The 24,378-nt window shown below is 34.9% G+C and overlaps 4 protein-coding genes across 5 annotated transcripts; 1 reads left to right on the forward strand and 3 right to left on the reverse strand.

Annotated features, from left to right (window-relative positions):
- Positions 1-669: 669 nt before the first annotated feature.
- Positions 670-2,581, reverse strand: LOC120141469 (UPF0481 protein At3g47200-like). The gene has a single exon (XM_039156326.1). It carries the CDS (start codon positions 2,485-2,487, stop codon positions 1,216-1,218), a length of 1,272 nt encoding a protein of 423 aa, XP_039012257.1. The 5' UTR covers positions 2,488-2,581; the 3' UTR covers positions 670-1,215.
- Positions 2,582-7,583: 5,002 nt separating this feature from the next.
- On the forward strand, positions 7,584-12,991 carry LOC120141533 (GBF-interacting protein 1-like). Of its 2 annotated transcripts, none has more exons than XM_039156374.1 (9): positions 7,584-7,874; positions 8,615-8,658; positions 8,932-8,998; positions 9,098-9,224; positions 9,343-9,878; positions 10,420-10,687; positions 11,092-11,398; positions 11,692-12,141; positions 12,277-12,991. In XM_039156374.1, exons 1-9 carry the CDS (start codon positions 7,676-7,678, stop codon positions 12,535-12,537), a joined length of 2,259 nt encoding a protein of 752 aa, XP_039012305.1. In that variant the 5' UTR covers positions 7,584-7,675; the 3' UTR covers positions 12,538-12,991. The 2 variants fall into 2 exon arrangements, with proteins under 2 accessions (XP_039012305.1, XP_039012306.1); XM_039156375.1 differs by having other exon boundaries at positions 11,092-11,377.
- Positions 12,992-13,423: 432 nt separating this feature from the next.
- On the reverse strand, positions 13,424-15,893 carry LOC120141420 (coiled-coil domain-containing protein 22 homolog; the record flags this gene model as incomplete). The annotated part of the gene is made up of 6 exons (XM_039156297.1): positions 13,424-13,734; positions 13,867-14,091; positions 14,419-14,565; positions 14,753-14,976; positions 15,588-15,707; positions 15,741-15,893. Coding segments are annotated over 6 exons (1,113 nt in total), but the record flags the coding sequence as incomplete, so codon positions are not given.
- LOC120141458 lies at positions 15,856-16,787 on the reverse strand. Its single transcript, XM_039156318.1, has 2 exons — positions 16,466-16,787; positions 15,856-16,014 (listed from the first exon to the last, which is right to left on the reverse strand). Exons 1-2 carry the CDS (start codon positions 16,748-16,750, stop codon positions 15,991-15,993), a joined length of 309 nt encoding a protein of 102 aa, XP_039012249.1. The 5' UTR covers positions 16,751-16,787; the 3' UTR covers positions 15,856-15,990.
- Between the last annotated feature and the right edge of the window lie 7,591 nt (positions 16,788-24,378).

The raw sequence follows: 24,378 nt of genomic DNA on the forward strand, positions 1-24,378 counted from the left end.
GGGGGATTGTTGGAAAAAAGAATAATTATGTCTTTGTGACATGTTTCTCTGTCTTTATGACACGTTTATCTCAGTCTTTATGGTACGTTTTTCTCTGTCTTTTGATAGTTTACGTTTTTTGTCGTTGTTTTTATTTATCTTTTTTCTCAGGGTTGGATTTGACATCGCCACGACTGATCAAGATGACGCTTATTTGTTATCATGATGATCTTCCCTGGTTTTGGACCATTTGATTGATTTGGATACGCGTTTTGCATTCGTGGATAGTTTTTTCACGTCGCTTGACGCTGATTTATGATTTATCGGTGGCATTCAGTAGCTTCATCCCCTTTTGTGGTTCATTTACCGATGCGTTCAGATTTATTCGTGTCTTTATTTTGTTCGAACTTTTCTATTAGACCTTTTCCTTATTTGGTCTTTGTGTGATCTAGATGACTAGTTTTTGTTTCAATAATTATAAAAAAATATACTAATTATAATTTTGTTTACGTTTACGTTATACTTGTAAATCTTCATTATAATTTTGGATATTTTATATTTTTAATAAAACTAGCTATAAAAAAATTCAATAATTTGACTAATCATATTTCAAACAAAATTTAAGTGCCACTATATATATGAACTTACTATACGATAGACAGTAACCTACGAATAACTTTTAGAATTATCTAAAATAGTGGAACAATCTCTTAACCATAGGTAACTTTTATTAATCATTTAAATATTAGTCTAAACCATAAATACAATTCTGCCGTCTTATCCCATGTTACATCCATCTTCTGCATGTATACAATATCTCTCCGGCCACCGTGCTCATCGGCTAATAGTTTCTGTTGCACTACCAATTGTCTTGCTCCTCTTGCCAAGGTCTAATTGCATCCTCGGATTTCAGGCTTTATTAATTGCTTGTAAAGTAGGCTTTTTAAACCAAAATCTGATTTCCATTTTTCTTTTATTAAGGACAAATAGTCACTTGGTAGCTCAGTTTTTAGGGAGTGTTCATTTCTATGGAAAAGATGATTTAGTTTCTTTCCCTGGACCCCCAATGATTAAGAAGCAATGCTGGGATAAATACTCGAGTTGGATTGATTCGGTACAAAGAGGGAAGTTGGAAAGCAGAAACATGTTACATGCTATAGTTTCACACATTTGATTTATTTGGATAAATCCAGCAACTCTTAGCATAGAAATAAATTAGGAATCAGTGGAAGAAGCTTACTTTCCAGGGAGAAGCCAGCTGAGGATACCAACAAGAACCTGCAGCAAAGTAAAATACAGCATGAAGTGGTTATACTGTAACAAATTGCGCCTAATCGATGCCCAGTAGCTATTATAATAGCTGTGAATTTCCCGGAACTGCTTCCACAGGTAGCATTCTCTCAAAGTGAACCTCACATTTCTGCCGGTACTGTTAAGCATGTTCATGAAACTTGTCTCGTCTTCTGCGTTGCCTTCGATAATGTCGGCAGAACGAAGATACCCCACATCTTCGGGTTGCTTCACGAGGCAACTCATGAAGCACACGTATGTAGTGAAATGTTTGGATTGATCCGGGAAGCATAGCTCCAAAGCAACGCAGTTGGCCAGTACGGCATTTGTGAAATCGTTAATGGCCAGGGGCGGGATTTTAAGAGCTAAAGGCGGGATTTGGAATTTCCTGAAATCTATCTCCAATAGGCTTTTCGCCGTCTTTTGTCTCACCGTTATTCCCACGCTCCGCAGGTATTTCACGCTTTGGATCGGGGTCAGACCATAGCGTTTGCTTCGTTGTGCATCGAAGTTAGTCGCCGGAAGGAGACTCCGGCGAAACAAGTCCAGTAAATGCTTGGGCTCTTGAACATGAATGTACACCATTTCTGAAGATCTGGATCTGCAGAAAGTTTGACTTAAGAATCGCCAGGCAAGATCAGGCAAAGTGCGGATCGACTTGTGTTGACCGACGTTAGACTCCTCGAACAATTTCTTGAGAACGCAAAACGGTAGCTGGTTCTCAAGTTTCAGCAGATCGGAAATCAGAGTCGGGATCTGCCATCGTGAAGGCATCATAAAATCCGTACCCTCATCGTACATACGGAAGAGCTCCACCATAAAAGAACCATCGTACAACATCATATTAAGTAACTTATCGTCAGGAGGCAAAACGATCTTTGGAGAGTAACGACTTTTTATTTCATCTTTCAGATCCTTCAATTTGTTAACGTAATACGGCAAATCTCTTTGCAGATATTGTGTTCGAGAAAGAAACTTGTTAAGAAGATCTACCTTGTGATCTTCAAACCGATTGTCTTCTCTATAGTGAATGGGGCCGAACGATGCTAATTGCGGCGTTCGGATCCCATCATCAATGCCGACGAGGAAATCGGGAAAAGGACAGATAGTGTGAGTTCCGACATCAGATGTGACTGTGAGCTGTCTGAGCCTCATTTTCTCCTCAATTGAAGCCACAACACGCTGCTCTAGACTATCATCGGGGTTTTGCGGATCCATCGTAGAATCGCCGGTGGCTGCTTAATGGTAATGGAAATGATGTTCAGTGTTTTTAGCTCCCTCTTTGTCCACAAATGGAAAACTGGTACAGATCTGTCACAGTTATACGACGACTTCAAAAGTCTTCCCACTTTCAACTAAATAATAATAAAATAAAAAAACACCGGCTATTTCCGCGAAATAACAGTTCACCTAAAACTATTTACTGAAGTATGCTCTCTTAGAGGTTGTTTGGTTCGGGAACGTGGGATTCGATGGGAGTTGAATTTACATTCTTTTAGTTGGTTGGAAATTTTATTTTTGGTAATGTTTTATTATTAATAATAAATTTTTTTGATATATTATCAGGAATATCATTATCCTCTTTCCTTAGGATGTATTTGATTCACGGAATATAAAATTACCAGTGAGAATTTAAGATTATCAGGGAATATGATTACTGATAATGTTGTATTTTGTATTTGGTTGGTTTAACAGTAATATAAGATTATCGTGTTTGGTTAAATAAATAAAATATTATTGAAATCTATATTTAATCAAATTATCCTTATATATATTTGTTTTTTAACAAGTTGAAAAATATTTATATATTTTTTTTAAAAATTTAAATTCATAAAATTTATATATATTTTTTTAACAAAATTGAAAATATAAAAATGTTTAATGAAAGGGTAAAATTTTATTTTAACTCCTGAACTTCATATAAAATTTTAATTATAAATTTTTTTGTAAATCTAAAATAGTTTAAGGATAAATTTGTAATTTAACTTTCGTAGAATTTTTATTATTCAATGACAGAAGAATGATATTTTTGAAAAAAAAATTAAGGGAATTTTAGTCCAAAACACCGGTAATCCAACAATACCTAAGGAAATGAAAGTAATGACATTCCCAGTAATATACCCCAAAAAATCTACTATTGGTAATAAAACATTATCGGGAATGAGATTCACGGCCAACCAAACATGAGAATGTGGATTCCATTCCCATGGGAATTTCACATTCCTTGAACCAAACAACCCCTTATGTATTGTTGGATTACCGACGTTTTGGACTAAAATGTCCTTAAATTTTTTTCAAAAATATCATTCTTCTGTCATTGAATAATAAAAATTTTACAAAGGTTAAATTACAAATTTATCCTTAAATTATTTTAGATTTACAAAAAAATCTATAATTAAAATTTTATATGAAGTTCAGGGGTTAAAATAAAATTTTACCCTTTTATTAAACCTTTTTATATTTTCAATTTTGTAAAAAAAATTATATAAATTTTATGAATTTAAATTTTTTAAAGAAAATATATATAAATATTTTATAACTTGTTAAAAAATAAATATATAATAAGGACAATTTGGTCAAATATACATTCCAAATAATATTTTATTCCTTTAACCAAACACGGTAATATTATATTCTTATTAAACCAACCAAACACAAAATACATCATCCTCAGTAATCCTATTCTCTGATAATCTTTTATTCCCACTGATAATCTTATATTCCATAACCAAAAGCACTTTTAATACTTTGCTTAGAGACAAGTAGTTTACTATGGAAGTGGCTTAGGTGAAGATTCAAAGGACGCAAATCTGGGCTTAGCCGAACCATATCCAATGATGGGTGACAAGGACATGGTGGATATACTCTAATGAGCCCATTTATGGTCCAATGAATATACCGATGGACAATCATTCCCTGAAATTTTTACATTATCATGTAGTTTTAAAATTTTTTGTATTTTTTATTGATAATTTATTTTTGTATCTTATAATTTTAGAAGTTCGTTTCCTTTTAAAATTTTAAAATCCCGCTCCTATCATAAACTTTTACGTACATCCCTTAATAGATGTGATCTTATCTAAATTTGTACTTCGATAATTTATAATATAGAAGTTTTTGTACTTCAATAATTTGTAATATAAAAGTTATCTTTGAAAAATCAGGAGGAATATGAATCTTACTCTCTTAATATTATAAATTCAGTTTAATTAAGTTACGACTATTTCGAATCCATTAAGTAGGCTTAGTGATAAATGAGAACGATGAGAACTCTAGAGATCTTGAGTTCAAGTAACGATGTAATATAATTAATAACAAAAATGAGAATAAAATTAAAATAATCTGAAATTAAAAGGTGTAAATAAATATTTATTCATACATAGCAAAGTTGAGAGTAATGCCTCGTTAAAGCATAGTATTCTCCCTGATTTTAACCATCTAAATTAAAGATGTGATGTTAAAGAAAAGGTTAACTTATGTGTAATTTAAGGATCATAAATCTAATAATTAATTTAACTCATTTACATTAATTTATAATCAACTCATCATCAATAATTAATTGTTAAAGTATCTATATATATATATATATATATATATATATATATATATATATATATATATATATATATATATATATATATATATATATATGTTTATCATAATTTTTTTTGGGATAAATGCAAATGTTTATCATACTTTATATAATTATTGAACTTCGATTAATTTTAATCACAGTAGATCAGTTTAATATGGGCTAAATTTATTATGGTACGTTGAATATACAAAAAAAATATTAAAGAGAATATCAAGAAAATCGTCCATACAAAGACAACTAATATAGCTATTTAACATACAAATGTTTACACAGTTACCCTAACTAACCACGTAACTACTTAATAACTTCCAGTTGTGTAAGATTGTCTACGGACCACTCCTAACCACTCCCCCGTACCTCAATATTCTCTCTTCTCCTTCCACAACTTTGACCTTCTTCCTAAACATATGAAAATATGACTTGGCCAAAGGCTTTATAAACCTGTCTGCAATCTGATGTGACGTTGGAATGTAATTGACCACCAAGTTGCCCTCTGCAACCTTCTCCCAAATGAAACGTATGTTTAGTTTGATATGTTTAGATTGAGAATGAAAAACTGGGTTCGCACACATAGATACCACACTCGTATTGTCACTCCAAATGACATGTGAAGTCCTAAGAGTAACCACCATGTCAACTAACAGAGCTTGTAACCGAACAACCTCAGATGTTACATCTGCGGTTCCCAGATACTCGACTTCGGTTGTGGACTGAGAAACTGATCGTTGCTGCCTGGAGCTCTATGCAGCCAAGTTTCCACAAAGTAAACGCAAAACCCTGAGCCAGATTATCTGTCATCCATATTACTAGCCCAATCAACATCAGCAAACGCAGTCAGCACACGTGATTCAGACGAGACTTCGAACACAAGGCCATAGGCCAGTGTGCCAATTAAATAGCGAATAATGTGCTTTACAGCAACCAAGTGAAGCTCGCTTGATTGATGCATGTATTGAGCCATCCAGTTAACACTAAAGGCAATATATGAACGATTATGACTAAGACATTAAAGGACACCAATCATGTTCACCCTTTCAAGCAACTCGTAAGCATACTTCTTCTTATTAAGAATAAACGATCGTTCACCACATTTTACTTCAAGGCCAAGAAAGAAATCCAAGTCCCCTAATAACTCCTCTCCTACTGCACGATCATCTCGAATAACGCAGACTCGTTTGTTTGTAAAAATCTTCTCAGTCTTGAAGCCATAAAACTCAGTCTTCGCAGCTCCATCGAAGGTTAAATCTTGCAGCGGCATCTCGAAAACCAACCTAGCTAATCACGACTGTGCAACACTTAAAAAGCAAAGAAAACGCCAGATATCTAAAAACGACTAATACCATATTGAATATACAAAGAAATACTGAGGTATATTATTAAAAATATCAAGAAAATCGTACATACAAAGACAACTAACCTAGCTATTTAAAATACAACAGTCCACGCAGTTATCTTAGTTAACCACGTAACTGCCTAACAACTTTCAATTGTACACAACGGTCTTGAGAACACACTAACCTCCTAACCACTTCTTCGTACTACAATATGATAATAAATAACATACAATTATTACTTATTATACATTACATCAGGGACGTACACATGATTTTATGTTAGAGGAGATAAATTTGAACTTATAAAATTTTAAAGGGCGGATAAAATTTAGGAGGCGAAAATATATTTTCAATAAAAAATACATAGAAAAAATTTAAAATATATGGTAATTTTAGATTTTTAGGGAGCGACCGCCCCCACCTAAGTCCATCCCTATATATCATGTATAAATAATGTCTTAATCTTTTACTTGGACTACATATATATAAATATCCTCATCACCTTATAATTGTCTGTTTATGGCTTAAACGTTTATCATCGCAAACGATTGGTATATAAAATAATCTATTCATTAATCATGTTAGTATAGAATCAATATGATGTTAAGGAGTGTTGGCACAAATGGTTGAGATTCAAGAATTTGAGGTTATAAAGTTAAGTTTGAATCATACTACTGTCACTTCTGATGAAATCATCTATATAATAGTGAAAATAGAATCAATATGATTTTACTACCTATTTCATAGTAAAATAATCTCTAATCACGTATATTAATATAATCTTATGATGTAGATTCAATATTGATGTATAACATGAAAATATCATCATAACATGTCTATTTTATCTTACTTATATCGAAAATTGATCATAATATTTTTTATATGTTGTGATTATAAATAAATAATTGATTGATTAATTATAAAGGAAACTATATACATAAGAAGATTGTGTTTGTTCTCATTATGTGTATTAATGCGATAATGTGTGTAATTGTATGATATCTATAATAATTTTAATATATTAATAATAATTTATTCATATAAAAATTTATATATTTATTTTCATAAAAGGTGATAGTAAATTTTATTAATTATAATTATTTTAATATATTTAAATTTTATATTTGATTGATCACTATTGAATATATATATATATATATATATTGATATATACAAGTAAATATAATGATAATATATACTTAAAAACGAAATTGTTTATATTTTAAAGACTTTAAATATATATTATTTGTTGATTTATTGAAAATGTGTAAAAATTGAGCGCCCAACCCTACTTGCGTCGAAAGACACCCATCATTAACTGAGAAGAAAAATAATACATAATGATTTGATTATTGTATGAATGCCCTAGCTATTATAAATAATATAAATATAAATACGCAAGACATTCAATTCCCTCATTGTTTCTTTGCTTCTTCCTTCCCTTTTGTCTTCTCTCTCTTTTTCTTTCTTTGCTACCATGAGCAGCAAAGGTGGCGGCGGGAGCGGTGGAGGTGTCGCTGAAGGGTCAAGGGTTTCGATCCCCGACAATGCAAAGAAAACGATCCAAAGCATAAGGGAGATCACAGGGAAACAACACAGCGACGAAGAAATCTATGCAATCCTCAAAGAGTGCTCAATGGATCCCAATGAAACTGCCCAAAAGCTTCTTTATATGGGTAAAATAAATCGAGATCCGAATGTTTCTTTTTGGACTTATTTATCTGTTCTGTCAGTGCTTTCGATGCCCTCTCAGGATTTCTCGGTTTCTATGTGTTTGCTGGGTTAATGATCTGTTTGTTTATGTATGGATTTTGTGTTGAAAAGCGCGGGATTGTTGGAATTTTCGAAAGATGGTGTTTTCATGATATCGTTTGTTTTTGCTAATGGAAAAATGAATTGTGCATTGTTTGAGTTGTTGATTTCGTGTTTTCTGTTGGAACAGTGAAGAAAGTTTTGATTTATAGAGGTGGGATTGGCTTGTTTTTGTAAATGGAAAGGGGTATATTGGTCCTGTTTCTTTGATGAAGGATGTCCTTTGTTTACTGGGAAATCCAGTCCTTGATAACCCATTCCTTTTGTTTTGATTTATTACCAGCTATAGCAGTCTGCCTTTTTATTCAATCTTTTTAAGGTTTCGATATTAATTTTTATAATTTTACCATCATAATAATTTGATAATCTTTTTCAAACTAGCAAATCAATATTCTAAAATTCAAAATTTCGATTCAATTTCTTATTGGTTCTATAGAAGGTAGCTTTCTGCATTCTGATTTGACATACTGTTATAAGCCTCTCTTGTCTTTTTCTTATCATTTTTGGATATTCTTATCTCATTGAGCAGATACTTTTGTCTTTGCTTGATGTATCTTACATTTTACTTTTCGAAAGTATAACTGTTCCATTGTTTGGCTGGCAGACACATTTCATGATGTGAAAAGGAAGCGCGACAAGAAAAAGGAGGCAAGTGTTCTTTTCCTTTCATCGGGTGAAAATATAACTTCTCGTCATGATGTTTATGCTAGATTTCGATCTACATGGTGTTTCCTTGTTAACAACTATCCAATGGAAAATGTGAAACTAAAAATTCTGAGCTGCAATCTGTCGTAGTATGACTTGCTAGAATTAGTCTAGTTAATGTGTTTTCTTTTTTTTTTTTTTGGGATGGGGGGGTTTGGATTTGGCTTTAGTTAGCTTGGTAAATTGTGAGTTATAACCAAATTCTTCTTCCTGCAGACAGCTGGTACACAAGGACGAGGGGGCCAAAGCAGTCGAGGGAACTATTATTCATCATCTGGTAAAGGTATTAGTTTCTTTTACTTCTGTTTTATACATCACTTAATGAATTTAACATATTTTTCTATTTGTAAGTTGTTAATTTGACAAGCTTTGTTCTATTAAGATTTTGGAGGAGGAAGGAATTCATTTTCTAGAAGGGAGAACGGGGTTAATCAATCCGCATATAGAGGTTCTATGCCTTCCCAAGCATCTCAGAAAGTGAAAAATAATGCAGCACCTCACATGACAAAGTAAATATACATAATGACATTTTTTTTTATCTAAGCATGACTTTTATGACCATGTTAATTTATTAATTCTAGAGAGTAATTTTATATCTTGTAAAAAATCTCTGTCCTTCTTTCACAGAACTCCGACTGCCATACCCAATGGCACTAGTAGTTTACCAAATGGGAGCTCCAGTCATGGACGTGGACCCCAATCATCCATTGATGGTATGTTTAGTGAAACTAAAGGTGGCTTACCTGTAAACAAAACAACTACTCTTTCAGAGCAAACAGTTGACAGAGAATCTCCTGACTCCATTCCTGCTAAGACCTTTAGCTCTGTGATCAAAGGTCAGGAGAAGTCCGCATCAAATTTGAACGCCCCATCAACTTCACCAACTCTTCCTGTTGTCAATTCATCTGCATTTGAATCTGGAATAGCATCAACTGTCTCACAGCATGCTGGTGCTGCGGATACAACAAAATGTGAAGTTGGAAGCCAACAGGAAGCTACTGAATCAAACGATATTCAAGAAAAAAAACTTGCTCCATGTGATATTGACATATCTAAGACTGAGGAAATGGTGACTGAGGTTCCATTCTCAATGAATGGAAAGGAGGAGCCCAGAAAATCAAAGGTTGCTGAACAGGTTAAGCAGTCTAAGCCGGTAGAGCAAGGTATTATTTCTTCTTTCTGTTCCGTTATACCATAAAATATAGTGGGCTATAGTAGTTCATGTTGTCTTTGTTTAGTTTTTTTGGGTCTTTCCTTTTTATCTCCTTTTAATGTACAATGTTGCCTTTTGTAAGTACTTTAATGGGGGGCTTCTGTATTTACTATTTTCTCTTTGACAGTGGGTAGGTATAGTATTTTACTTTTATGGCTTTGCTTTAATGTTTCCCTGCCAGGAAGATCCCATTTGAAAAGTTTGTGCATCCCTTTGCAATTTTCCTGGTATTGCTAGTGGTCTATGCTCCCTAGGTCTTGTACCTGTTGTACTTAAAACTGCCATTCTTCTAATTGTTTTTTTCTTTCATAAATATAAATAAAAAAAATTCTACGCGATAATGTTGCTAATTTATTCATTTATTATTTTATTACTCTCCTTGCTTTTGAAGCACCCCTTACCTAGATATGCACGTAAATACTGTCTTGCTGTGCTTTTTGGTATTCTTTTTTTTTAATTGTCTATTTGACTTTGCTCTTGTTTTGAAACAGTGGTCATAACTGAGGTTGCAACCGTCACTGGTAAAGCCAGTTCACAATTGCTTGCTGATTCAAATATCTGCAATGGTCAACATGTTATTTTTCCAACCCACTTCCAAGTTTCTGAAGCATTACAAAATGGCTTAACTTTTGGAAGCTTTGATTCTAGTTTTGGACAAGTTTTGAAACACACTGGTGTCACTAATTTGGAAATTAGCTCTGCAAGGCCTCTCGAAACCTTTCAGGGTGTTGACGATACTGCTGGAGAGCCTGCTTATAGGTTGGTGGATATTAGTTTCTACATTTGTTTGAATATATATATAATTTTCTGGATCAGGGGTTGGGGGAGAGGATTTCTGACGTTTGAACCTAGGACTTTGTAAATGAAGACTTAAGCAACGTAGGTCATTTGTCACTACACCATTGCCTTAGTGGACAATTTTTTTTTCCTGGTGCAATGTTATTAAGGCGTGCAGCTGGTTAGTGGTTGCTGTGCCTTAGCGCCAGAGGTCAAGCTTGTTAGCCAAGGGAAGAAACCATTCTAGATTGTGTCTACATTGGTCTGATTTGCTGTTGATACACACATGAGATGCCAGAATATTGGGATCTTTAAACAGTATTCTGACTTATCTATTTTGTTTCTTAATTTTTAAATCTTATTGGGCCTTTATGGTTTCTCCACAGCCAAGGTATATTACCAGCTGTGGAAGGGGACAACGCTGATCAGCAAAAAGCTCCTCCTGAGTTTGAGAAAGCGCCTGAATCAGATTGTAATGTTTCATCTGACGCTGACTTGAATGTTGACCAATCCAATCAAGAAATGCATCTGCACCCGGAGAGTAGTCAGAGCATCATTCCAAATGTCCCAAGCTATGGTCTTAGTTTCATGACAGCATCGGCAACTCACCCTGCTCAGTTTGAAGGACCTGATGCAAGGATTCATGATGTTTCTCGGCTGACGAACCTCATTGTAAGCACTTGCTATTTAATTGTAAGTCATATATGTATTTGATTCAATTTGTTACTTCTGTGCATCCCCTTGGTCATAGTTAAAAAAGTTTTATTGGTAAGTAGCCTTTGTACTTCTCGTATTTGGTTCAGTATCTATAGCCTTAAAGTCCATGGTGCTTTAGTAGCATGGAATATGACAAAGAATCAGCTATCATAGGTCCCTGCAAACTTCAGATAGTCTGTTTTTCCCTTTTTCATAATGAAATCAAATGACTGTATGCTTTATACGATTATAATTACATGCTTCTTACACTGGAGTTGTCAAATTTGTAGAATGGTAATTCTCCAGCTCCATCTGGCAGTTCAACTCCACCTATTCAGAACTCTGTTGCTATTGCACCACAAGCTGTTCATCTTTTCCGGCAGCCATTTCCACCTAATTACTTCCCTTATCCACACTATCTTTCACCTTTTTATATGCACCCTATGCATCAGTTTCTAAGCCCCACCGAACTTACTCAGCAACCTTCAACCGGCAACATATACATGCCGCCTGGAACAACTCTACCTGGGGTCAAGTTCCCTCTACCACAGTTCAAGCCTGGAACTAATGCAGGAAATCCTGCTCACCTTGCAATTCCATCCGGCTATGGTCCATTGGCTTCACCTCCTATTGGTTTCAATATACCTGTTCCATCAGTGACTTCCGGAAGCTCTAGCAGCAAGGAGGATATTGCAGCATTGCAGTTGAAGGAAAATCATATATACACTACTGGATCACTGGTTGGTTTTGCCATCCTTTTACTTCTATATTTCCTCCCAACCTTGTTTCCATCTAATCTGTTTTAACATGATGGATTATATGCATTGTATAAGTGGGGTTTAATTTCAAGACAATGCTATTTTTTTTCTTGGCAGAATGAAGGTTCAGCTCTTTGGATGCCTGCACCAGGGCAAGATTTATCCAACTTGCAGGTCAATTCATTATACAACCTTTCCCTTCATAGCCAACAGCTTCCTTTCTCTCCTTCCCAAGCTGGTCATGGTGCCTTTGCGGGACTTTATCAGTCGCCACCACAAACAATGGCTCCAACCAACATTAACACCCTACTACAGCAGTCTCAACCCATGGCAGCAGCAGCTGTGGGAACTGTAGGTCCCCCGACGGGCCCTTATTAGCAGCCTCAACTCGCACAGGTAAACTGGAAAACTAATTACTGAACCCTTAAAAATCCTACGATGATGCTGTCTAGAAGAAATCGATTGTGGAAATCTTTGGAAGGTGAAACACTGGCCAGGCCTTCTCGTGGAATGTATATATGAAAGGCATCTCAGACACATTAGAGTTAATGGTGGTGGGGAAAATATATTTGTTTGTGACATTGTTTCGTCTTTTAATCCCTGCCATTTCTGTTAGTCTTCTTGTTCTGGGTAGCAAACCTTTTGTTTGTTGTTCAATTGGAACTCTTATCATTCTCATAAGAGAACTCTATAGGAATTTGAAGAGGTCAATTAGATTAGGTGGGATTTTGCCAATTTTTCCTTTTTTTCTCTCTTGATAATGTCTCACCTCTGTATTAAATTTTGAATTGAATAGCGAGGAACTGATATAATATAAAGCTGTAATTGGTATGAGGTTCTTCTATTTCTGTTTCGATTGAAACCACAAGCTGTCTGGTTTTATTCAAGTTTCTTCCTGAACTTGGTTATTTTATTGTATGACACCAAAGCTGTAACTGAGCCGAGTTGACTTTGAGGCATAAGCTGGACTTCGAGCTTGATTAGGTTTCACTTTAAAGCTCCAGATTAGTACGAGATAAACCATTGCTGTCAAAAGCATCAGCTTATTTTAGGGTCGTGAACTAAAGCTCAACCTAACCTTGAATGAATATGTAAAAATATACCTCGTTCTAGCATCATTCATTAAAATGAGTTAAAATTTACCAAAAAGTTATACGAATGGGATGTTGAAAACAAGACTACTGAATGGTGTGGCAGCAGTCAGTATCACAGTTGTAATCATAATGAATACAAGCCTGTGTCTAAATTCAAAGTTCTGAACTCAAATATGATTACAACTAAGAACAAAATCACCTTCAGTCGAAAGAACATATTCCAGTGACACCATAGGTTCAATCGCGTTGCAGTTGTTGCTCGAGGTATTTGTTTTCCTTTGCAATGTTGTCAAGGTCGGCTTGAAGCTTATCTGCATTTAAGCTTCGGGAAGACATGGCTGCGAGTTTCTTTTCAAGATAAGTTGTTTCTCTTCGGATTCTATCGGTTGCGAAAATTTTCTCAGAGATTTGCTCAAAGCTATCATGGATGCTGGTGAGCAGTTTATAAACCTGTCGCCGGCCTGCATCTTTCTTTGCTTCCCTGCACATAAACAGTTCTTTGCAAGGAAAAAGCTCAATTCAGCTCCATTTAATACATCGCCTATAGTGAAGCTGCAAAGTCGGAAATCGAGGGCCCAAAGCAAAGAAAGCTTAAGTAGCAGTCAGTACATACCGGAAAACAATTTCATCCAAGACAGCATAGGTGCGATGAAGGCTCTCCTGAATGGAATTGCTTTCTAACTGGAGCACCCTAGTTTCTCTTAAGATGCGATCTGTGCCAGAGTCGAGTTTGCCACTATTTTTTGTGATCTCCTTTATTCGCTCGATATAGGACCTCCGAGATGCCACCTTGGGCTGCTTCTTGAGACCAGCGGCAAGTTTCAAGCATTCTTCCTCCCTATAAAGTTACCAAGAAACAAAGTCTACATCAAGGCAAAATAATTTAGGGAATCTGCATAGCCAAATGCGTAAATATTTTTTGCTAAAAAACTATGTTGCTTGCACTTGAGTGTAATTGTCATAGGTATGCATTTGACACAGGTACATTCCGACAGACACAACTGAATCTGAGGAACATAGGTAGACTCTACAACAGGAAATGGCATGGATTATACCATTTCATCTTCCAGACAAAACTAAAGATAAAAAAACCCTTTGAGATATATATTATATTATTTTAATAACAACGTGGAAAAGATAATAGACTTTAGTTCCGATAACATACCTTTTTCTAATTTCAGATGAGGTGAACTGCATTTCTAGCTCAATTTCTCTTAACTTTTGGAGTTTCTCTAAAGCCTCCGGATTGTTTGCATATAAACATTCCTCGAGATTTCTTTTCTTATCTTCAATAGGTTTCCGGAAAGCATCCCTGCAAAGGAAAAAATGAAGCCAAGTTAGTGTTGACAATGATGCTAGTATGCTACCAAAGCACTGGACTCTACATTCGATTGCATAAAAGCAATCTTTTGGGGTAATAACTAGTACAAATTTTTCATGCACAAAAGAAATGGTGTCTGTGGAAAGCATGGAAAGTTTATTAAGAACAGTTATTATACCACTGTGACTCCAGTTCCAGAATATTATGCTTTTTGACATCGATCTGCTTGTTAAGTTGCTCCAAGAAAAAATCCATAGGGTTACTTTCATCGAATGCCATATCTGCTGCCACCTTCCACAATCCAAGCTCTTCCTCAAGATGCTGCATTTGTAAAGTGGTTGCTTTCAATTCCTCCTTTAGCACTTTTTCTTGAGATAGCAAGTTTTCTGCTTCATACCTTATCTGGTAAAACAATGGAGATCAGATACACTCATACACAGAAGAATGAACATTTTACTTTTCTGAATCCTGTTAAGAAGCTCGAACTTGAACCAAAATTTGAGGCTTGAAGCTCAGCTCGAGTTCTGTAGAGTTTACTCTTAAAGCTGGAGCTTGAACTGAGATAAAATCAAACTACTCGAGCTTACTTGATTATGCTCATTTAAATGGTAGAAAAAATGAGCTCCATTCGCATGCTAAAACTTGGTTATTTGTGCTTGAATTGATATTTTCTGATACTAAATAGGAAAAAAACCCTTGATTAGTCATTAGTCACACGATATACTAAAGCCCAGCATTAAGATACCCAAACTAAGATTGCTCAATAGATTAAGCTACTCATACTTGTGCTCAGCATGACAACAACAAATCCGAATTAAACTTCTTTCGAGTGGAATCCAAGCAAAGGTGTATTCCTCACATCACTAATTGTCAATCCCCATATCTAAATTTAAGGCCACTTAATTTTCCTTAGACATTATAACACTGCTGTTATAAACTAGAAAAAGGTAGAACCTCAATGAAAGCCAATATTTAGTTTTTACTCAAAATTTAGTTCAGTCAAATAAATGTACCTTGGAGTTCATCTCTTTGGGAGAAGTTGAAACATGCTCATCATCTTTGTGATCTGCAATTTCTTCATTTCCAGAAGCACCGCTTGATTTCACAACTTCAGCATTTGAATCACTAAATAGCTCATTCTGTGCTATATCATGCACCCTAAGGGGGTCATGGATGACGGCTACATCACTGGTCTTGATCTCGGATGATTCTGACAATTCATCTACTCTTAGATCTTGCAAGATAGCTTCAACCTTTTGAAGATTTTGATCAACCTCTTCCTTATCCAGATTCTGAGAAAAAACTCCGAAATTTTCTCTAAGTTATCTTCCTCGAATTTCTGTCTCAAATCAGCATTTCTTTTCCCAGAAACTTTTACAGCTTCAGATGAACTGGAAAGCTTCTCCACCAAAAATCTTACCAGCTTATATAAGTCCTCTTCTGATGGATATAATAACTGCCGTAAGCAATACATATAATTTGTTCTAAGCATAATTGCATAACAATAATAATAACCAAAATCAAAGAAAACTCATGGCAACTTCTAAATTTTTTTATTGAATCTATAGTGCATGAAATAGAGGTACAAATCCGCATTTAGCCAGTATTCAGATTCACCTGTTTCTAAATTTTCTTTCCATAAAAGAAAAACAAACAGATTTCTCTACAGAAATTTCCCTTCTCTAGGGAAAACTTCAGTTTCACAAATCAATTCATCCATAAAATTAACATGTTTCGTCAAAATCCACCATAACCAACAAGAAATTATCACTGTAAAATCCAAAATATAATAAATTTACCAATAAAACAGTATAATTCCATTTAAATCCATCTCCATATTTCACATGAGGGTCGGTCCTTAATTAAAAAAAAACTGAGAAAAACACAGTACATTGCGATAGCTCATGTCACCAACATAACCCAGATTCTTAAAAGCCAGTGAGGTGTCGGAACAGATCTTGTACTTGTCAGCCATGGGGACATAATCTTCAACTGAATCGGGAAATGATACGCCGTTTTGATCGTCGTCTTCGTTGCTTCCGATTATGTTAAGTGATTGGCAGCAGACGGAAATCAGCGTTGTCGGAGTTAAATCGCTAAATGCCGAAACATTCTCCGGGAGCGAAACACCGAATGTGCTTAAGGATTTAAGCAAAATCTCTTGAGACTCTTCCATTGCTGTTTTGGAAATTTAAGATAAAAAGCTTTGAGCAGAATTGTTTGCTTTAGTTGGAGAATGTGAAGGAAATACTACTAATTATACCCGGTCGTTTGATGGTAAAACACATACGGTGTCGTTTAGTCTGCCTCAATTTAATCAAACCATTCCAGAATGCTCAACAAATACTACTAATTATACCCTGTAATTTGATGGTAAAACACATACGGTGTCGTTTGCTGGCAAAAGCCCCTTTAAATAAGATTAGAGCTTCATACATCTACGTAAACAGCGTTTTTTAAATAAATAATTAAGCTTTTGGAAGATACTCTAAATTTTGGTATTAAAAGGTTTTGAATAAACTTAATATATTCTCAAATATTTGGAGTCTCATAAGTTATGCCCAATGGTTTGCAGATGCCATAGTTCAAGCCAACCTCCGACTGGTTATATCATGAAGCTCAGCATTCAATTTAGAAACCTCATTCAATGCTTTTCGCGAAACCAAAAATCCGGTCTTGGTATCGATACCAATAACTTATTCCTATATTCCCCAGGAACTGCTCACTGAGCGTATCAAGTGTAACAGCTTCAACAATTTCAAGAAAACACACATCATTCCATATGCAATAGGAGATGGTTTAACTCACAACATCACAGATTCTAGAAAAGATAAGCCGATTCAAATCCGCTACAAGAGATGCACACTACTTAAGAACAGTACTTTTGCTTCGCTATTTACTTCATGTATTTCAGCAGGAATTTCATGTGGAAGTCATTCCTTTGGTATCATTAATGAAGCGCTTTTGTGGCTTGTTTTCACCGCGTGCCTGGTTCTTGAAAAACCACATCATCGTCCCACCTTAAACCAAACAGAGATCAGGAAAGAAGTTAGCTCATTTGCAATGTCAGGAATTAGTTAAATAACACAAAAAGGGGGGGGGGTGTTTGATTTTGCAATGTACCTTCTTTTTACACCAAAAGATGTTGGATTATTGAGCAGTGGGTTTCCAAGAAGAAGCTCAGCCTCTTTGGCTTTTAGCTGTTCTAGTTTTTCCTGCAGAAACATAAGGCATTTCTTTTGTTATTGATGAAAATTTTTAGATGATACACTCTGAAGATACTAATTTTTTTACCCATATTATTATTATTATTATTATTATTATTATTATTATTATTATTATTATCATTATTATTATTATTATTAAATATATATTAAATACATATATAAATAATTAATTACAGGCCCAATTACAACTGGACCGGCCCAGTTACAAACAACCAGAACCGGCCCAGACCCAAAAGGAAACCCTAAACCAATTTAGGGTTTCAGTTAGGGTTTCCTAACCCTAATCCTATGCCAGCCGCCTCTAGCCAGCCGCCTCAGACTGACCGTTGGATCTGGCAAGATCCAACGGTCCAGATGGCTCCAGATGGAAACCCTAGGGTATGATACCCTAGGGCCACGCGGCCGCCGCTGCTGCTCTCGCCGCCTCCGCCGCTGCCACGTCCCAACCGAAGGCTTCAGAAGCTCCAACGCCAGCCGTCCACGCCATGGCTACGGGGTGAGTCACCACTGGTAGTCCGGTGACTCACCGAAATCCCCTCTTCGGACCGGTCCGATGGTCACACCGGTGGTGGCTATAAAAGCCACCACCCGAACCTGAAAAAAAAAAGGAAAGGAAGAAGACAGAGAACAGATCCCAGAGATACAAAACAAAAAAAAAATATATACAAAATACTACCAACGATCTTAGCAGCAAAGAAACAGAAAAGAAAGAAAAAGGAAGAAAAGAAACTTACCGAGGAAGCCCCGACCACCGGATCTCACCGGAACCTTCAAAACACCGAAGGTACTTTTGTAGATTCGCTCCGATTAGGAGCTTTTTAAGGAAAAAGAACACCGGAAACGTCCTTAGGACGTCCCGATCTATCTAATGGTATAAAAATAAAATTTTCCGGCCACCGGATACGGTGGCCGGCGATGACGGTCACGGCGGCAGACGGTTGCCGTCCGGTGACCGACTTCCTTCCGATGAGGGAATCTAGAGAGAGGTCAGAGCTCTCTCGGCTTGAGAGAGAAAGAAAAAAATGAAATGAAGGCTGGCCCTTCGGGCCAGCCGGTTTTGACCTTATATAGGCCTTCCCGAACGGCGTCGTTTTGGGAAGGACTATGCGCGTAATTAGACAATAGTTAAACCCTGTCCGCCGTCCTCCTAACTTGTAAACTTTACATTTTAGTCACTAAATCGAATTTATAATATTTTTAATTCAGTCTTCAAATTTCAATTTTATTCATTTTAGTCCTTTATATTAAAATAATATATTTAGGATAAATAACAGATTTAATCCCTTAATTTTAATAAATAATATTTTAATCCTTAGTTTATATTTTTAATTTATTTTATTCTAATATCCGAATTTTAGATAATTTTATTTTAGTCACTAAATAAATAAAATAAAGAAATAGCATGTTTAATCCCTATAATTTTGATTAATTATAAATTAGATTTTTAATTTTATTTTTACTGTAATTTAGTAATTTATTTTATATGTTTTCATTTGTTTTTCTGTTTTTTTAAAATATATTGTTTTAGTGGTATTTTTATTTTATTTGTTTATATTTTTAAATATTTTCATGTATTCATAAATATATATAATAAATAGTAATTTTTAAATATTTATTTTAATATTGAAGAAAAGGACAATCTTAATACAACTGGATGTCCTATTCTGATATTTTAAAATTAAAAATTAAACAATATTATTTAAATTAATATTTATCAATATCAAAGAAAAGAGCTGTCTTAAGGCACCTAGAAGTTCTTTTCTGATATTTTTAAATAAATAAATATTTTTTATATAATTTTGAAATAATAGGATTATAAATTAAATATATTTTTGAATTTTTAAATTTTAATAATCGAGACAATTTATAATTAAAAAGTACCAATTTTGGGCGTTGTAGGGGTGCTAATCCTTCCCTAAACGTAACAGACCACGAATCCCTTTTTATTATTAAAAAGAACGAATTTTTGGTTATAAAATGCAGATCAGTTCATTTTTTTTAATTGATGTTTTCTTAAAACTCTTTTAAAGAAAATAATTTTTAGGTATTCGACCTACCTAATCCAAAAGGCCGATGGCGACTCACAAATTATTTTCAAAATTATTTATTTATATCAATTTCCCTGCCAAGTATAATATTTCGTGCCCGGACGAAATCCGGTTACGACAGCTTGGCGACTCTGCTGGGGATCCGGTCAAACTTTTAAAAATCAATTATAAATTGTCTCTATTAATTATAAATTAAAATTTCATATATTTAATCTATAATTTTTTTTATATACATATTATTTTTATAATATTTATATATATTATTAATATTTCATTTTATTTGTAAGTATTTTATTTCATTATTTTTTTTCTGTCAGAGGTATGAACATTTCTCCTCACACACAACACTTGCATTGCATTATATAAAGCTCTAAAATTGAGTTGTCCCTTTTAAGTGGGAGTGAAAGCGATGTCTTCGTGAGAATTTATTCTCCGTGTCAGACCTAGCAAGTAACTTTCGGGGTTCATATGCTTTATGTCTTCGTGAGAATTTATTCTCCGTGTCAGGCATAGAGAAATGTATTCCCTCGAATTGAACTCGATCCATTTTAGTCTGTGATGGACTAGGGTTGAGGGTTAGCAACCCAAGGGGGCACTAACAAGGATAATTCGGGTACCTTTATTCTTAGATCTGAAACCTTGCATATAAAAAACCTTAGAAACTCTTCCGATCCGAAGTCATGCCAAAATTTTGTCTAAAATAGGTGTACACACAGGAGAAATTAATTCTAACTTTCTTGTTTATTTATTTTCTTTACTGATTAAATTACATGTATATTTAAATTATTTAAATTTAGAAAAAGCATGTTTAAATAAAAATATTTATGTAAATGTTATTATTAAATTTCTTTATTATGTAAACTAATTTATTTTCTTTTTGTGTGTTCTTTATTTTTCTGTTTGCATAGCATCATACAGGATAAAAGGCATTGATCCTTGTGTTAATTGTCTCATTGGAAAGCCTTCATCTATGGATAAAAAGTGTTCAAATCAAATAATTCTAAACTCAGAAGTAAGACAGTGGGCTGAGGACTTACAAAGACAAGAAGGAGACAGTCTGCAGGATGATTATGTATCTGACTTGGCCAGTTATGCTCCAGTTTCGCTAAAAAGAAATGATATGCAAGATTTGCGAAGTATTTGGGAAAGTTGGGATTCAAATAAAAAATTGCAGTTTTATCAGACTTACGGAGACATCCCATATTTGCTATATGTTGAAGTTGATGATGAATTGCTCAGAGCCCTAATTCAATTCTGGAATCCAGGGTACAATTGCTTCACTCTCAATAAAGAAGATTTGGTCCCTACTATTGAAGAGTATACAACTTTGTTACATATCGAAGGGGCTTTGGAGAATCGAATCTATTCAAAGTCAATTAAAACTCAACCCTTTCGAGTTAAATTAGCAAAGATTGCCGGGGTACGAGAAGAATGGGTGGCATCCCGTACAAAACAAAAAGGAGAAAGCGAAGGCATTGCTTGGACCAACATTAAAGAACTTATTCAGATTCATCCAGATATTAAGGTACGGTTCGATTTATTTGCTCTGGGTATGTATGGTATGGTCATCTTCCCAAAAGTATTGGGATATGTTGAAGCTGCAGTGGTAGATTTGTTTGAACAGTTACCGAAAAAGATTAATCCTGCCTCTGCAATCCTAGCAGAGACCTTCAGATCGTTAAATGCTTGTAGAAAGATAGGAGGTGGACGATTTTCAGGGTGTACCCAGTTGTTATATGTTTGGATCCGTAGTCATTTCTGGAGGACAGAAAAAGTTTCATACCGACGCTTTAATACGGATTATTCACCATTAAAAGAATTTCTGGAGCAGGAATGGCCGAAAGAAATTAAGAAAGATATGTGGATTAATGCCTTTCGAAATCTGCAAAGCAATGACATTGTTTGGCGAGCCCCGTGGCAAATCCAAAGGGAATTCTTTTACAGATGTGGTGATTACAATTGGATAATGCTGCTCGGATTATGGGGAGGAATTGGATATGCACCACTTCTGGTTATAAGACAGTATGAAGGTCGCCAATTTGTACATGTCACTGCTGGATTACAATCATCTGAGTTCGCATTCCATAGCAAAAATTATAAAAGAAGTATCATGGAAGCCGTTACAGCTTGGAAAACAACTTTTTGTATCCGAGCTAAAGCAGCAAAAGAAATGCTAACTCCTGATTATGAAGAATGGAGATCTGTCAGAAAAAACGAAAATATTCCTCTACCAGATCAAAATGAGGATATCTCTATGGAAGATCGCATTAAGGTGGTTCCGTCAGAGATTGAAATCTTGAGAGCTGAGTTTGAAGCAGAAAGAGAAGGTTGGTCGAAAGAATTAGAGCAAATGAGACAAGATAAAGCTATGTTGGGGTTTGACATTGACTTTCATTCATCACAATGTGCAATGTTGAGAAAAGATAAAGAAAAAGGTGATGATGAATTCAGAGCATTACAGAAAAATTACCAGGAGTTATATAAATCCCGGAAAACATCAGGATCAAGCCAAGCAACAATACAGATGACCAGAGAATTGAACATCGAGAAAAGACGAGTTGAAGATCTGAAAGGAAAGAATAGCCGTCTACTCAAAAGCCTTGAGAAGGGAAAGCAAAAAATGGAAGATTTTGAGGTCGACAGAAGAGAGCGAATTATAAAACACAAGGCTGAACACCGCGAGATCATGAATGAAATGCAAAGAGAAAGAGATCGAGCCAAAGATTTAGAAGAAATGAAGAATGACATCTTTAATAAATTTGAAGGTGAGAAAAATATCATGTTCAAGGGATTTGAATCTGAAATGAACCAGTTGATTGCTGAACTTGAAGTCAGAGGCCAAAAGATGGAAGAATCCAATATTGAAAAAGAAAAATGGGAGCTGGAAAGGAAAAATTTCAACACCAGACTTGAGGTAGAACAGGAAGTGGCTAGAAATTGGATGCAAAGATGCAGAAACAAGGATGTTAAAATCCAGAAGCTTAATCAAAGAACGTAAGAAGCACGAACAAAACTCGAAGAAGATCTGGATCAGTCTAGAAACAAAAACTCAGAGTTTAATGCTTACATTTTGCAACTTGAAGAATCGTTGTTTCAAGAAAAGGTTCGTCTAGGACCTAATGATCTCAAAGAAAGTAATGAGGAAAGTGCTTCACTGCGAAGACGCATTAGAGATCTTGAAAAAATTCTGCACAATTGTCAAGTCAGAATCACTGAGTTAGAGCAAACTCTTGAAGGAATGAATGAACAATGGCAAAAGTCAACTGATTTCTATGTGGAAAGAAGTGAAGAAAGAAGTAATATGGTGTTCGAGGCCATGGTTCAAATGAGCGAAGTTGCTAGATATGTTGGGGAACTAGCTGTTGAAGCCAAAATAATTGAGCATCAAGTTGATCCAGTTTCTAAGTGCGGAAAGAAGGTGTCATGGTTAATGAAAGAAGTTATAGAGCTTAATAGGAAAGCTATGCCTTATCTGTAGTTATGAACTATTATAAAGAAACTTTTGTATGCCGATGAAAGTTGTTCTATGACAGTTAACTTTTTGGGATCAATACCTTTTTGCATACATACATTTTGCATACATTCATCATTCATTTCATAATTTTCTTTATGAATAATTTTATTATTTTATTATTAAGATAAAATTCATTAATTAAAATTTGGAAAAAATAATATTAAAATTTTTTTTAATCGCAGTTATTCTGGCCAAAAGAGAAATACAACATCACTACGGTACTAGACAAGCTACTAAGAGAATTATGGAGGATAAAATACAGCGTATTGAAGAACAACATCATAAAGAACAAGAAGAAATGAGAATGAAGCTGGAAAAAATTGAAGCCAGTATTGCAAATTCACAAGACAGTATGATGCAGAAAATAGAGGACATGTTTAAAAGGCAGGCTATCATTGGAAAAATGCATGAAAATCATGTATCTTTTGATCAAGAACCCATATATCCTCTAGGTTTTCCACCAGAACCAATTTATCACTCTGGTACTACACCTATACAAATTAATGCTTGTACATCTGCATTACAAGAAGCCAAACCACATGAAGATCAACAAGTGAATCCTGCATCTTCAAGCAAAAATCCGCTTATATCAGATGTGAAAATAGGGGATCTTAATACTGAGCATTTAATCCCAGATTTGAATGAGCTGAATGAGAAACAAAAAGTAAATGAAGAACTGACCAGACAGATCAAGAGCTTAGAAGAACGAATGAAATCCGTGGAAATAACTGAATCATTCTATGGGTTTGATGCTAGTGAGTTGAGTTTGGTTCCAGACTTAATCCTCCCCATCAAGTTCAAAGCTCCTGAATTTGATAAATATGATGGTACTACATGCCCTTCATCCCACATTACAATGTTTTGTCGCAGAATGGCAGGATATGTGAAAGACGAGAAATTGCTAATTCATTGCTTTCAGGATAGTTTGACAGGACCGGCTTTAAAGTGGTATACTCAATTGACCAAAGCCAACATTAGATCCTGGAAAGATCTGGCTAAAGCATTTTTAGCGCAG

The sequence above is a fragment of the Hibiscus syriacus genome, unplaced genomic scaffold, assembly GCF_006381635.1.
Source record: "Hibiscus syriacus cultivar Baekdansim isolate YM2019G1 unplaced genomic scaffold, ASM638163v2 tig00110809_pilon, whole genome shotgun sequence".
Lineage (NCBI taxonomy): Eukaryota > Viridiplantae > Streptophyta > Magnoliopsida > Malvales > Malvaceae > Hibiscus > Hibiscus syriacus.